The 17,126-nt window shown below is 34.7% G+C and overlaps 1 protein-coding gene across 3 annotated transcripts in view; it reads right to left on the bottom strand.

The window, feature by feature from the left end:
• The window catches only part of ARAP2 (ArfGAP with RhoGAP domain, ankyrin repeat and PH domain 2), a 127,160-nt gene that overhangs the window by 23,846 nt on the left and 86,188 nt on the right, over window positions 1-17,126 (bottom strand). For all 3 annotated transcript variants that reach the window (XM_057371671.1, XM_057371672.1, XM_057371673.1), the window contains 6 exons: window positions 16,003-16,150; window positions 15,222-15,290; window positions 9,918-9,992; window positions 9,033-9,150; window positions 4,484-4,612; window positions 63-202 (listed from right to left, as the gene is read on the bottom strand). In XM_057371671.1, coding sequence (XP_057227654.1) covers window positions 63-202; window positions 4,484-4,612; window positions 9,033-9,150; window positions 9,918-9,992; window positions 15,222-15,290; window positions 16,003-16,150 — 679 coding nt within the window. The remainder of the gene's footprint in view (window positions 1-62; window positions 203-4,483; window positions 4,613-9,032; window positions 9,151-9,917; window positions 9,993-15,221; window positions 15,291-16,002; window positions 16,151-17,126) is intronic.

The following is a 17,126-nucleotide window of genomic DNA, read 5'->3' as shown; positions in this document are numbered from 1 at the left end:
TCATACAAAAAAGAAAGCTTAATGAGTACTTCAGAGTTTGGTGGAGAGTTTGTCTGCTGTACCTTCATATCCTTATAGAGAAGCAAGTTTCCTTCCTGTAACACAAAATAACGGTCTTGAAATTTGTTTCCAGACAGTAGTTTTGATGGTTCTTCCTTGCACTTCAGATTGCCTGCTTTCGCGCTACCTTTCTCATTTTTCTCTACCAAGAAAACAAAACAAAAGGAGTTTTTTTAGAAAATTTTGCAACAGTGGAAGTTCCTAGTTTTTAAGTATTATTGTTTATAAAAAAAACCTAAAATGGCACTGATAAGGTTATTGATAAAATTGATAAGGTGTTATGCTATATATTAATAAAAATAATTGAATTAATTATATTTCATACATATATACATATATAAAAACTATATATACATTTCAATACAGATTGYATATAAGCATATATTCATAAGGAAGGCATTTTTAAACATATATATCATTATTTTAATTACTGATGGGAAAAAAAAGTCTTCTCTGTTTCACTTCTATGATAACATAGAAAGACTATGAATATTATTTCATGTTTAAAATAGAATATCAATCTTTATCTACACAATCACAAGTGGGTTTTTTATTTTTTAGTTTCTTTTTTAAACCATACCAAATGACAGTAGCAGGGTACTTCCACCTCTATACCAAATAGAAGATTTAAAATTCCTGCACACAGCTCTCAACGTGATAAAAACTCATTCTAAACTTCACAGCACTCCTATGATAGCAGATCTGCCAAACACTTGATACTTACAAAGATCTTAGAMATGCCAGAAGGAGGAAAAATAATAATTCTCTAAACTGATGAYATTCTGTACTCTTTAGAAGCCAGCATTTCATGAACTAAATCTACAATAATCAGGATGTGYTTTCTAGACACAAACTTTACAAAACATGCTAAACTTGCTAGAACTTTGCAACTAGGAACTAATCCATACAGGATTGATCCACCGATGGTTTAGAAGCTTGTGTTTCAAAGAATATCTCTGAGTAATAGTCCCTGTTCTCAGAAATCAATACTTACCACTCAAATTATACAACACTTGTCTGGTAAAATTTCAATGACCTATATACACACACTTCATAATAAAGCTAACAAATAAATAATATTTGATTTGCTAACAAATAAAACTTTATTATGAGAAGTTTTTGGGTAAAGAGAAGAAAAAGGGTCTTGAATTAAGCTGTCCTATCTCTTATACCAAAATACAATGCACACCTTCTCCTACTGAAGAGCACTTGAACGAGTGCCCCTGCAACAAGCATGAAAAGTTATGGAATAAATTGTTAGGAATGGGCAACTGAATATCTGGAATAAAGTTTAAAATTCACCACAAATTTACTGAAATGTATCAATACAAATAAATTAACACTTTTTTTCCCTTGAAAAGGGAAGTTGTTTTCTGTACAAAGCACACATYTAGACCCCAATACAAGGTTTGGATCACAGAATCACAGAATAGTCTGAGTTGGAAGAGACCCACAGAGTCCAACTCTTGAGTGAATGTCCCATACAAGGATCAAACCCACAACCTTGGTACTAYTGGCATCCTGCTCTTACCAACTGCACTCATCTCAGTTGCAGGACGTGAAAAAGTAGCTAAAAATGGACAAGATRAGAATATGTATAAAAATTAAGAATGTATGTAAGGAAAATGGGAAAAGTTGCACTGATGGAGAAGATTGTAATTAAGTTTCCAAAATGAAATGAAGCTAAAAGAGCTGTTCMTTTGGCTCACTGTTAAACCAACATTATTTCAAAGACCATTAAGGACTCAGGAAGAAAAAGGAGAAAAGTGCTGATAACAAAAAAACTCCCAGGTAATATTAACAGAAAAAAAGGTAAGGAATTTAACAATTTAGTCTTCAAGAGAATTACATAAAGCAGGGAAGCAAGGGATATTCATGGAATTAAATTATAAACATTATATGATCACACTCCTATTAATATTATTGCAAAGTAGGAGGACATCCATCCACCCACCCACCCAGTTGTCCATTTGTATGGGCTGAATTCACTGTAAAAAAATATACTTCAAATCAACATCTGGCCTCAGCCCTATTTCTCAGTGACAAAGAATTATCCACATACAGAGAGTAAAAGACAGAAAAGATTAAGGCCTCCCCTTCTTCTTCAAACTAGCAGTTATTTCTTGTGCACTTTGAGATGAGCCCCACCATAACCACAAATCCCTTGCACCCTAAACACTGGGAACATCCCTTCCCCAGTGACCTCCTTCTCTATATTTTCTCACTCTGAGAGATGGATCTAATGATGGATTCACAGAATTACTCTGCTATGTGGGGTTTGCAGATATCAAGAAAGTAAATCTGCAATATGGCAGAGATTTTCCTTTTCAAACCATTGAGAAAACCAATATAATTTATTTAACAAGGTTTTAATTATTTTAAAACAAACATAAAATGCATCAATAACTGTGAACACAGTCAGACAGTGTGTATAGACTAAGGTCAGACTGAACTGAACTGATACAATTACTATGGGTTGGGAAAACARATGGATGTAAAATGTAGGAGAGAGGAAGGAGTGCAAAGAGTGGCAGATCTCCCCCTTATTACATTTTGTAAATTGACACTGGCCTAATCCTTATGTGTTTCTCAGAGCAGTGATTCTCACCATCCTTATGACCCATTCTCTTTTCTCATTACACCTCAGCACACASCTGGCGAGGTGAGAGGAGTTCATATATCAAGCTTTTAATGAAGTAGGCCATTTCTCTCCATTCATGATCTGCCATTTAGATCACACATTTAGAGACAGTGAAACTCAACCATAAAAGTCATGAACAGCACACTTTTCCAGGTTCATTCATATTTGTGAAATATGCTTTTACAGAAATAAGGCATGGTGAAAGAAGGCTATTACTTTCAGAAGAATAAGCACTATAGCATAAATATTCCTTCTTGAAATCAAGACAAGATATATCAAATGAAAAGATTAACATTTCCAYGTATGAAAAAGAGGAAGAATATATATATTTGAATAAGTCATTAGATAAAAGAAGATGAACATTAAACCAGACATTATTTGTTACCACCATMCATTTTATAGTGATAGCATAAAGGATTTCAGCTGCTTGAAAACAGGACATAATTTCTGAACATCTTAAGTTCCACTTCTCCCAAAACAGATACTACATATTACATAAGTGACTTAAAAACAGATATTATGCARAAAAAAAAAAAAAAAGACAGACTGTGGCAATGTGTAAACTATATATTTTCACTATACATTTGATCTATATTTCAAGTGTCAGCTCCCTTTTAAAGGCCACATACTATCCAAGTTGTTCAGATGCTTGAGTAACTCATTCAAATGAGTCACCTGGGAYGGGGCAACTCTGGATGTACAGACTGGGRAACGAGAGGTTGGAGAGCTGCAGAAAGGGACCTGGGGGTCCTGGCCAATGGCACATTGAACAAGAGGCAGCAGTGCCCTGGCAGCCAAGAGAGCCAGCCCAGTCCTGGGGRCATCAGGCACAGCATCGCCAGCCGGGCAGGGGAGGGGATTGTCCCGCTCTGCTCTGACCTAGGGCGGCCTCACCTCAAGTGTTGGGGGCAGTTTTGGGCATCACAGTGTAAGAAGGATATTAGAGGGCTGGAGATGGTGAAGGTCCTTGAGGGGACGCTGTGTGAGGAGCAGCTGAGGGCTTTTTAGCCTAGAGTAGAGAAGACTGAGTAAAAATTGCAGTAAAAAACTTCCACATGAGGGAAAGCAGAGGGGCAAGCACTGATCTTTTCTCTGTGGTGACCAGTGACAGGATAAGAGAATGCTCTGCAGCTGTATAAGGGAAGTTTAGGTTGGATATCAAGAGAAAGTTCTTCACCCAGAGGGTGGTTGGGCACTGGAGCAGCTCCCCAGCAAAATGGTCCAGCACCAGCCTGAYAGARTTCAAGAAGTGTTCAGACAACTCTTTCAGGCACATGGTGATTCCTGGGGCTGTASTATGCAAGGACAGGAGCTGGACCTTGATGATCCCTCTGGGTCCCTTCCAACTCAGAATATTCTGTGATTCTGTAAAATTAGTTTTGTAGTTTGGAGGCATCAAATTAGATAATAGAAATTGTTATTAGTATACCATAATTATACCAATTAGGATACCAAAATATATACAAATTATATGTTTTAGATAAAAGAGCCGTTTCAAGCTTCACAGCACAAGTTCACAAAGTGTAAACTGACGGCAGAATTTCTGTACACTTTCATATTCCAATGGGAGAGTTTATAGTTTGTAGAAACAAACATCCACAATTCTATATTTTCGTTGGAAGWCAGCACAACCATCTGTAAACCTGTAACTTTTATGAAGCAGCAGTAATTTAGATGTTCTGGGAAACTTTGCTCCACTGAAATAGCTATAAAACAATTGCCATCCTCACATCTCCATGTACAATAAGTAAACAACAAAAAAAACCCAAAAAAACTACATACCACTGTAGATATTCATCATGTCTGCTGTTAGGAATCTCTTTATTATTAAATACGCTGTGCCAGGCTCTGGTAGTGAACTCCAATGAAGAACTTGTTCTAGTACATTCTCTGTATAATGCAGAGGACGTTCTGAAAAATGTCGAAGAAACAAAACATAAAAAACCAGAATTAGAATAAAAGACAAAACCTAACAGTATTGGAGGCACTCACAGGTTACATTTGCCTGTACACCATGCTGCCTCATTGACTTTGAGCTATAGAAGAAAAACACTGCTTTCAAAATAAGACAATTAGACGCTTCATCGGCAATACCTTTGCTGGCAGGGTTTGCACGGGTAAGGAATATAAAATTAAACAAGCAGTAGCCAAATATTCAGTGATTCTTTTGTATTTTTATATTTTTAATATAAAGACATTAAAGCACTGCTTTTAAATCAAATACAATAGTTAGGACCTGTTACAGGGGCATACCTAAACATGATCAAACAGAACTGAGGCCTTCGGCTACATGTACTGGACTATGCTCAGTATGAAAATGAAACATCATTGCTRCCAATTCTCTGCAATCAMAAGAACCAAGAATTTGGAGTGATCACAGTGAAAAAAAATCCCTCCAACTGGTATGGATTATACTGTCTGATATTGATCAAAGCAGACTGAAACAGACTCATGGTTTCATTATATTTTTTTTACCAGAAGGGAGAATCATGTGGTCTTGCTAGATCTTCTCCCTGCTGCTGTCATTAGGGAATTTCCAAACTTGCACCTGTATATTTTAATCTTGTACAAAAAATGCAGCAAGATTAAACTACCAATAGATGAAGGMATGACTAGACTGTATGCGTGCACTCCAAAACTTCAGATGCTCGAACACACGTTTTTGATAGGCATCATCMATCCTGGAAAAAAAACCTCAGACCTAGCACAGAATCAAAAAACTAAAGTGATAAGAAAGTCCAGCCAGCACTCCATACAAACCCTTTAAGCAACGAAGGCAGAAAAGATCTTGCAAATAGACCCTAAATCTGATTACCAGATCCAGCAGAAATCTGAGTGTGACATTGTCAGCACATCCTGAGGCAACATTGAGGTGAATGGGAGAAGCACTCAAACCCCTGAAGCCTTTCACCTGCTCAGCAGCAAGCACCCACTGCAATTCATGAAAACACAAAAGCCCTAAACATGGCTTTGTGGGTTCAAATGTCATTTTATCTCCACAGAGAGATTTTTCCAAAAGATTGAAGTTCTCATTTGCCTATTAATGGCTGTGGGTCAGGCATTAAGAAGAGCTGGGTATGGCTCCTGAAAAGTCACACTTGTGTAACAATGTCATGTTGGGTCTCGCAGTCTAGCCACATCCCTTGAGCACTGAAGGGCAAAGCCATAATCTCATTTTTCATTCCTGCTGTGGTAGATGAATATGAAATGTCAACAGCTGCTTTGGGACTGTCCAGCACTACTGTCTAGCAGAATGTATTTTCCTCAACACCTGAACACCAGAGCCTCAGAAAGCAGCAGCCACAAATAACACACTTAAGTGACAGAAAAAAACCCCACACTATTTTGGGATGCAAAAAAACCTACCCTACCCATAGAGTTGTAACACCACCCATATAAATATTTCATTSTTCAGACATGACACCAAAGCAGCCTAGCAAGAGTTGCATTCAGTAGATAGCAGCTCAACTCATATTTTRTAACACCATTTCTTCTGGCCCTTTTTTTTAAATGGTCAAACTTCTAAAGTTTTGTGAAACCGTGGACTCTGATGTGATAAAGCTTGCACACTTGATGCCTTTGTACAAGACAGAAAATCCACTTTAAGGAGAAGAACTTTACAAATCAAAGGCAGGAGACTGGCAAATCACCACACTTTCCTAGAACACCAGCACTCCCACAGTAAACACCTACTGTTTTATTTATAGGTGCATTTAGGACCATCTGTCATCATGGATTACACGGTGCATAAATCATCATGCTGAAAACCATTAGCTATTTTAYTGGTAACACACCTCATTTACAACTATCCATCAATCACATATTATTAACAAAAAAAATACACACCTTATTTTGTAAAAGCATATGGTATGGAATACTCTGYATTAGGTTAGATAAAATCATCAATTATTCCAACTTTTCTATATGCAAATAATTTTGCTAGTTTTTTTTAAAATTGCAATTTTAGCATTTTGAACAGCAAGCAGTCAACACATACTTTCAATTACCCTTTCTTTCACTTAGGTCATCATATGCTAGTAAATATCCTAAACCAGTMATTTTCACCTTAAACAACATTAACTATTGGTACAAAATTACTTTCTAGAAAAYATGGTTCTAATTTTCTTGCCATCTCAGGGTTTGTTTTCAGGGCAGTGTATCTTAAAAAATAAAGTAAGTCTTATAAAAACTCAGGATTAAGTGTAGAAACAGAATACCACCATCCACTGAACACGTAGCAGACCATGGCAGGAAAAAAAAAAAAAGCAGARAATCAGTTTTTTCAGAAATATGCTGTGATTACTAATGTACATTTGAAACAAATACACAAACATTTTTTCTGTCAACATGTATGAGAATCTCAACTAACTTGTAAATGCCTGGTGTTTGTCAAATGACACTAGTAGAATAAACTTGCAGTAGCAAAGACTAATGTAGTCTTTTAGTTCTTCAGTGTCCCATTTGGACCAAAGACTGCATAGAACTAATTTCCTCTGTGTTTCCAGCCTCTGAAAACCTGCTAGATTCAGCCACAGCACCACACGAGTCTACCTGAGTGTTCCTTACTACAACATTCTTTTTATTTTGAAACAATAATCCCCCTATTCTGATGCACTGATTCTTCCACAAAGGGGTCCATGAAGAAGRTATTTCATCAATACAGTCCCTACTRGCAGGAGTCAGGTGATGGATTAGGACTTAATTTACTTTTCTTTTTGCTTGTTTGTTTTGGATTTAAAAGACTGGTATGCCATTCCCATTTTTTTGTTGGAAACCCTTGTTTCAGGAGGATACACTCTACTCTCTTGACAATACCTTTTGTCTTAGGTAGGGCCTGTAGTGTCTCAGCTTAATTGTGTTTGTCTTCCATAGTCATTAGCACATACAACATTCCTATACCCTACTAAAATATTAGCTSTTGCACCCAAATACCTCAAGAAGTTGTTGTGGGGCCTATTTATTTATTTTTGTGTTCTCTTAGGCATATCTAGTTTAGTCTTCACGTTCCTGTAAGCATCCATATCAAGTTTAAGAAAATAAAATTCTTTTTTTTTTCTGTAATTCAGTCAAAATAAATATGATTTGTACTGTATTTGTAGGGATTATCAGGACTCCTCTAAAGATAACAGACTGTCAGTTCATTGTCACTTGTCACCCATACCTATGAATCTGGAAATGAACTGTGTATTACAGCTCTATACAGCATCACTGACAGACTGCAAGACATGAAAAGGGCTAGGGATAATTTATTTTAAGTTGAAGGGAGAATACATTTCCATTTTAGTTTTCTATACTGCCAAGCTYAAGAGTGAGTACATAAGTAATATTAGTAAAATTGAAGGAATTATTATAAGCACATCTGAAAATTAAGTACAACGCAACTATTTGACCAATACTGGAACAATATTTAGTAATCTTATTTTGTCCATTTTCTTTTTTTTTCCTTGACTTGAAAACAGGTATCTTCACTATAGAAATAAGCAAGTCCACAGTCCCCTCTGTAACATGAGAATAGCTACAAGCAGCAACTTACTAGAAAATGCAAATGGATGTTGCATATTTTTGTCCCCACATATTCTTAAAAAATCAAATCACCTTATGGAATAGTCATCAAAATACATTTAAACTTAAAAAATCCCTATTTATGCTATTTTAGGCATCTCTAGCAGTAAAATCCTCYAACATATTACACATGCTCCAGCATGTATAAAGCACTCTCAATGTTAAAACCTCTGTACAGTTCATGAATATTGAGACCATGTGATATTTGCTTTTGTTGGCAGCAGAACTATATTTCAAACAAATTTTACAGGTTTCTGCTAGATACACCATAAATGCCACTTGCCACAAACACAGAATTACACACTTTCTGCCTTGCTTTTTCACCTACATACATTAAATAATTGACTAAATAAAATACAAAATATCCTTTCTCCTAAGTATTACATGTATTTTATAATTTAATTTTTTGAAAAGCATTATTGCTTATAAAATCAAGGGCTGACATTCTAGTGAAAATAAGTCTTCCCCTAGACTTTCAGTAAGACCTACTTTTCTATAGCTGATGATTAATGAACTGTGAAGCACTGTAATATAAAGAACATATTTTCAGCCCCTGATTCATAAGCAGTTTACAACAATTCATCACATTATTTCTGGCAAAGTGTAGGAAGAAATCATACAGATGCCACAACAACCAAATGCAAAATATTTTCATGAAGGGTTATTTTTGTTTCCATAAAGTCTTTAACYAAGCTTCTGATGATATTAAGTATTGAAAAATTAAAATAATAAAAGTAGATTGACATGCACAAATTTAAGTGTCACTAACCTAGTTCTCCATTTTCAAGTACTTCAAAGGCAGCCCAGATATCATCTTTGCTGGGAATAATGTTTTTGATTCCTAAAACATCATTAGTTAATTCCTCTGCTTCCATCAAAGGTGATACCTGTAATACAAATTGAGTCAGTTCATAATACATTTCAATTACTGATTGCTGATACATATTTTCAAAGTCTTCCAGCAATTGCCTTAAGAAGAAAAAAAAAAAAAAGAAAAGGCAACAAAAAGGCAGCAGTAAATACATGAGCTGGAAACCCATAAAGTATCTATCAGATTCCAGCAGGCTTTCCTTTTTTGTTCCATGAGATTGAAGTTATATTTTTAAGCTGGCTGATAACTTGGTAGTTTTAAATGCCTTTTCTCTACTCCAGAAAAATTTGGAAAAAAAATCACCTTCATATATTTTCTTGGGTGTGGGAAGATAAATATTAGAGAAGGAAAATTCCTTTCTTCTAAAAAATCCTAGCAATACATATTCCCATTTTTATTTCTATTTTAAAGAGCAAGTCTTATGTGCATGTATGTATTTATAAACACCAATTCACTGCATACTTGCTAATGTTCTCGTGTGTTGCACACGTAGAGTTGTGAGAATTTATACCCCTGTATACTACAGGAAAACTGAAGCAGGACATCTCCCCTTTAAAATTGTATCATAACATTTTTCTTAAAAATGCAAAAATGTTATGTAAATGCCTTTACATAATTTAGGCAACACAGTAAATTTTAAAATAAAGTATTTAAAAKAATAGTGATAAACATGAATTCGTACTTTTATTGAGTACTTACATAAAAACATGTATTTAAATAAAATTTTATATACTTCACGAGAAAGAGTTTGATAAAATCACTGCATCATTTTTATACACTAACCCTGATTATAATACTACAGTCTGGCTCCTTTCTTTCCACATAAACTTCAATAAGCAAATCTCCAGCCTGGGAAACCTAAAATAAAATAAAATAAAATTAAAAAAAAAAAATTAGATCATCTTAAAAGTATTTTGTTTCCTTTTAAATAAGAAAAGTACAATTATTTCCTTTTATTTGACTAGTGTAAGAAAAAAAAATACCTATTCACAAATTCAGGAGAAAAATCCAAACCCTGAATAAATTCAACAGAATCATATCAAACTAAATGAACACAATTTACAAATATATATTCAAGAGCAGGAAAACTAAGGGAGACATGAAATAAGTGGAARTTTTAAATTTAAGACTACCAAGTCTAAGACATGAGTGCATCTCAGTACCTTAAACTGCAGAACCCTAACTCTGATTTAGCCATTAGTCAGATTCACTTCAGAATAAAAACAGATGAATAGAATTAAAAATAATGAAAAAGTACTGTAATCTCAAACCAACGAGTATTTCAGCCATAAGCCACATGTATACACAACAAAAAAAAAATACCAAATACTGCATCTGTGATTCTTAATCACAATTAAAACTTATCAYAACATAATTAAAGAAGGAATCAAAACTAATGCACTTGGTTTGAACCTGTATTAAATATAGCTCTTTTTTATTGGAGAGAAGGCTAAACTTTATYCTACATTAGCATTGTATGTAATCAGATTAAGCAAATTTATGACAAATATAATAGTTTCATATACTCAATACYAACAAATGTTATTTAAGAATGTCTAACAACATAAAACTTAGAAAGAAATTACACAGGCAGTAAATCCAATATTTTATGATCATGGGGAAAAGTATGATTTATGAGAAAGAATSTAATATTTTCCATTGTAACTAGGTTTGCTCATCTATGGCAATRAAATTATCTTCATGAATGAGAAATTGTCTCACACTTTTCCTGCTCTAATTCCCTTGTAGTTTAGTCATAAGCATGTTCAAAAGATTGTAATTCATCTCAGTCCAATACCAAAAATATTTTCTAAACAATAAGTGCCCAGTGATGATCAGAGCATAGGAAGGAAAATTAAAGCAGAAACAGGGACCTATCAGGAGGTCTACCATTCTGTTAATAGGCAAACATAAAGAATTAATAATCAAATTAACACTAAAATAACAATTTGTATCTTCATTTTTGAGAATGGTATTGATAGTGATGCTACTTATTTATATATTACTACAATCGAGGTAAAGAAAAGTATATAGAAATAGTTTATACATATATATACATATATATATAAATATATATATATTTTTTCATATATATTTATATATATATGTAAGCATTGAGCTTTGAGATTGGTCAAAATCTATCTATAGAAGCTATGATTACATTTCTATAAAAAATTACTGGCAGTGCTGAATTTTAAAGAACATTAACATTCTGAAAAATAGCAACTTTTAAGTTAGTTTAGCCTTTGAGGACAGAAAACTAGTGGAAACATTTGCGGGGAAAAACATTACAAAGCTGCTTTGAAGAAAGCTGTTTAATTATAGTGGCACAGACTCAAAAAAGCTCATTTAGTTATAAAATTTGCTTTTCAGATGATATTACAGAAAAAGGTTGGAAATAAGAATGAAGCTGACACATGATTTCCACTGGGCTCATGTAAACAACCGTATGGAGAGAAAATGTGATGTAAATTACTGCAACAGCTGGCATAAGTATATGGTGGACAGAAAATGAAAAGCGACTAATGAAGTGCCACCTGGAACAGAACTTCAGTGACATTTCAGACATATGAACTTCAAGTAACTCAGCAGAAATTCAGTTCAGTTTTTCTCTGAACATTCTGCATTCCCACTGTGGCAACCTATATATTCTAAAGTATTTAGTATCTACATCACTGATTTTCCCACATATCTGCACATATTTTGATGCAATGATGTTGACTATCAGTTGTTAAGCGTAGAGAATTCTTACAATTCTTGATTGTAGCTGCTTGAGGCCTACTTTGTCAATTACCCATTATGCAAGAACAGGTAACCACTTACATTTGAATAAAGTCTCACCTCTACTTCTCCTGAAAGTACAAATTTGATATCTGGAATTCTCCATTTGAGAGGATGAGAATACCCTCAAATACCCTAAAATCCCTCTTCAGGGACAAGCTGACAGTCTTGCTCCTCTCTTCTCGAAAGCAGGGATACCTTTTTAGTAAGATTTGCACCTCTGACTGTATCAGAGCATATCTGTATGGCTTTTATAATGGTGAAGTTAAGATTAGTGCAAAGCTGGATTTGTTAATTTACACTGAAGTTAATTTACTTAGTTTAGTTAATCATTGGCCAGCCTTAGTATATTTAGTGTTGATGTAGTAAGTGYATTTATCAACAGAAATTTCAAATCTGCATTTCCATTGCTTCAATAAACCACACAATTCTTGAATCTGTGATCATGAAAGTTCTTAGCCCGTAAAACATAAAGTGTAGCCATCCATAAAATCTAGTATTCTGAAATTATGGGTAATATGCACTATATAGTCATGACAGAAGATATAATTATAAAATATAACAGAGAGGATGGTCAACCTTTTTCAAAAGCATTTAGTATTAGTCCAGGTCTGGTTCTAATGTATTCYCACTGCAAAACCTACTGATGACACCACTCAGAGAAATGTTGAATTCTTCTAGAGAAGCAGTTGTACATAAAATCTTCTAACATACTTTTAACCACCTTAGAAGGAACTTCTTTAATCACTAGGCTTCAGGCAGTAAATACTTTGAAATAATACAAAGCACTCCCTTCTGCCATRAAGTGGTACAAGGCATTAGACATCAATGCATTTTGCATATTATGTGCATTTGGAGTTTCAGAAAAGTGCTCACAGTCACAATCAAATTGCCACAAATGCCARTCAGGCTCTTCAAGACGTCATTTCTTAGCCATTATTTCAAGGGCAATAGGTTGCCATAACAGAGAGAATGAAGTCCTCATCCTTAAAAGCACTTCACACTTCATTAACCAAAAAATGGCAGAATTTTTGTCCCAATATCCRTAAGTTGTTTAGAAAGCTAAAAAGAAAAAGGCCATTCTCTCTGGTGCAAGTGGTCCCAAATAACTTATGGTCTCCTCAGATAATATTTGCTATCTGGTGGCTCTTTTTMCCAGGAAATGCCATACAGTAGAGATAACCATGATTTGATAAAGCTGGGAAATCCATCTTAACCAGACTTACAGGTCTTACAGTGGTTGGAAGTCTAGTAACATAAATTCAGATTGGAGATTAGGAAAAGACTCTTCATAAGAGGGTGATCAGTCACTGGAACAGGCTCCTCAGGGAAGTGGTCATGGCATCAAGGCTGTCATGTTTCAAGAAGCATCTGGGCAATGTCATCATATGGCTCAATTTTATGTGGTGGTGGGAGATTCAGGGAGCTGGAACTGGGTGATCTTTATGGGTCCCTTACAAACTGAGATATGATTCTATGATATTTCTGTGATTAGGCGTCAGATTTCGCTTCMTTTAAAAGTGTTTTTTGTAAAGATTGTTAAGCTTACTTTTGTGTGCTATAAGATCAAGCCAGGGTCTGTTAACATAGTAGGTGTTATCATCCATTCAGAAAGCTGATTATAAATGCTGGAGACTTTGCTGAGAGCGACATAAGAACAGTTAAAATTCAAGCTCAATCTTTCTATAATTCCTCCTCTCAACAATCACAAGAGTCCCAGGGAAACCCATCCAAACAAGCCAAATTAATAATGAAGGTCCCAATTTGATTATAAAGTTTAAAAWGGGAAAGACTAGCTTTGTAGGTGCTAGAAGGTTTTCAATAAAAGCCTTACCAATTTTAGAAAGCCTAGTCTTCATTAAAAAACAAAAAAACAAAAGTAAGTCTCTCTTCSTTCAATAGGCAGCCTTCTAAATATAAAACACCTCATAAAGGYGATTTCACAGTGGCATCTGAGGTGAAAGATACAGAAGAAACCAACTTTGTTTTTTCTCTATATTCTTCACAGCTTCAGTTTTCAAAAAAACAGTGTAGCCAGCAGTTGCTACTATATTATTGAATCCATCAACGGCCTTTCATTTTYCTTTCCAATTTTTTCTCGGACCTAATCAAAACACCTCCACTGTCTGCTTCCCTACTCATGAAACTGMTCTCATATCTCCCTAATTTTTCCAGAAGGTATTACAAACATTTAATCATTATAGGTTCTCAGAGTTTCTTGGAAAATGTTAATAGCGTAATAAGCTTTAAAAAGCATTTTTTTTCTTTTGTTCCAAAACTACAGAAAAGTATGAAGTGGTGATYTGCAGCCATCTTGGCCACAGCGATCTCAAAGTGAGAGGAATCAATGACTTGCAAGGCACCACAAAACTCTGGTTGGAAGAGGGAAGGCACCCAACAAACAAAGCATTATAGATTTTCTCTTGTAGMTTTCTCTCCTTTTCTAAAGTCCTATAAGATCCAAAATCACTGAAAYCTTCTCCACTACTTTCAAGTTCTGAAAAAGTTTTTAAGTTCTCTATATCTCATTTTACCTCTCCTAGCTCAACCACCTCGGTAGCATTATGAAGTTTAGTGATTTTGGCTTTAATTAGGATTGAATGGCATACACAAATGYCATTCAGACAGTGAAACATGCTGTCACTCTGCTATTTCTTACAACTCTGAAATTGTTCAGAAGCTGTCACAGGTAGAACTGGAATTGAAGATGATAATATGTGGTATAAGATCTCCCATTTTTTAATTTGTGTCCTGAAGKTCAATTTGACTGTGAGCATGTGTCTGTAGCTTCCCCAAATAATATTTGTGTTTTGGGTTCTAGAAATGGTCACAAAACAGGAGTCGGGTAAAGATTAATATGATTTAAACTCAAACGGATAGTGAAACTCCAATGAAGAGAGAACATGTATACTCAAAGCTCATGAAATAATAAAAGCTAATATACACTTAGAGGTGTTGAATACACTTTTAAAATATTAAGAAAAGACAAATCATAACTTGCAACTGTTCACAATTTTCTTCTAATRCAATTTATGAAGCCTAGTAAAAGCACACATCAACCTGTAAATTAGCGCAGTGCTCAGGCCAGAATATAATTCCACAGGATGCTTTAAAAAGAACTGGTTTACTTTTAGCACTTTATGCCTTCTCAATTTCATTTTATTTCCCTGATCTCTGTAGTTAACCACATTGATCACAATAAAAACTTACACATTTACTTCTAGAAATCTAGGCATAAAAACTTGTAAAATAASAAAACAGTCTTTGTTAAAATTATTATCACACCAGTTGGTATTTTTCACTTGCCTGAGTGTCTTTCCACTTTGTAATAAAGCTGTTCTCTATATCCATTTGTTTGACTTGATCTTCATTTATCTGTTTAAAATAAATAATTTTTTAGCAATTAACAACAATTACTGCAACAATTGCCAATACTGTCAATCATGTTCTTATAGAAGCATGAGTGAAAAACATTCTATCAGTTAGAAACAGCTCTTCATTGATGGGATTCATAATTAGACATTTCATGAAATACATATTAAAACAGAGAGGAATCAACAAGAAACTGCGAAACTATACTGGCACAGTTAACTCTAAATCAAAATGGCTAATACAAATTGCTGAAAGAAGTAGCTTTTCTAAACAGTTKGATTTAACATTATTTCTGGGTCTAAGGAAAAAAAACACATTGTAATCACAGTTCAGAGACTAAGAACACAAAATCCTTCCATGCTTCAGTTCTGATCAGGCTCTTAAAATTTGATTAGAAGCATTATTTTTAATAGTCATAATCATAATTTTTTGTTAAATTTAGTAAGCTTTTGATGACAAGGAGAATGAGCACCATTTTGGAAAAGAGTAGCTCATAGTGTCCCATAAATACAGTCTTTTCTACAGGTTAAGCTAGCTGGGAAATAAAATTTAAAGCAGGCCAAGACAAACATCCACATAATTTTGAATTCAAGTTCAAAATCCATGCAAATCCTCAGACCACGGAACTAATAGCAATATCATTTTTAAGCTGATTTTTATATGTTTSAATCTCTAACATCTGACCAGTAGGATACATTAATAGAAAGATACCTACATGAAAAAGTTGCACATAATTTTTAATTAGATCTTCAATTACATTCACTTCTTCACTAGTTTGGCCATTAGTTTGAAATAAGCATGAGGAAAACACCATGGCTAAATTGTGAGGGTTCATATGATTAATTTCAGAACACTTCTGCACCCTGTTGAAGAAAAAATAAACATTTTTAGCCAGTTTCACTGTTACTTTAATTGTCTGAGGCTCCTTTACAGAATATGGAGTYCATTTTAAAAAAGGTAACTATATTAAATGCAATAAAACATGTACTATTATTTCTTTATTTATTTATATATATTCTTCATTCTTCATTAAAGAAAYGGAAAACTTTCTAACTGCATTTCAAGTTACATCAAAACCAGAATAGAATACTTGAGTCAGAGGAGACCTATTATGATCATCTAGTCCAACTGCTCGATCACTTAAGGGCTGACCAAAAACTAAAGCATGTTGCCAAGGGTACTGCCCAAAAGCAGTGAGAGGCTTGGGTCATCCACCCTCCCTCTAAAAAGCTTGTTATAATGTTTAACCATCATCTCAGTAAGGAAATGCTTCCTAATGCCAAGCTTGTACTCCTCTGGACACAGTGTTGAACCATTTCCACACACCCTACAACCAGGGAGAAGAGATCAACACCTCCCTCTTYACTCCCCTCCTCAGGAAGCKGTACAGAGCACTGAGATCACCCCTCAGCCTCCTTTTTTCTGAAGCAGACRAGCCCAGAGTCCTCAGCCGCTCCCCACAGGCTACACCTTCCAGCCYTTTCACCAGCATTGCTCCTTCCTTCCTTCCTGTATGGAAAGATCTGAACATCCTTAAATTGCAGACCCCAAGAATTGTACACAGAGCTTCAGGTGAAGCCAAACCAATGCAAAATACARTTTCACTATATTATGCAATGTAAGTATATACAAACCTATGATCTAAGACCAAACAAAATGTGGAAAGAAATTAGATCCTTCTCAATCCTATCCCTAWGGTAAAGTTTTCATATCAGTTCTGTTGTTCACATAACATGTCCTTTTTTAGAGGCAAACACTTTAAAGTACCRCAGAATTTTGGCCATTAAACACATGAATTCAAACTGTTTTCAGAACAGATGCAAGACATATTAATATCTC

Source organism: Malurus melanocephalus, unplaced genomic scaffold (assembly GCF_030028575.1).
Source record: "Malurus melanocephalus ecotype Western Australia unplaced genomic scaffold, MMel_1.1 scaffold_151, whole genome shotgun sequence".
NCBI lineage: Eukaryota > Metazoa > Chordata > Aves > Passeriformes > Maluridae > Malurus > Malurus melanocephalus.
The sequence above is the reverse complement of the archived record's forward strand: the minus strand, read 5'-3'. Positions and strand labels throughout refer to the sequence as shown.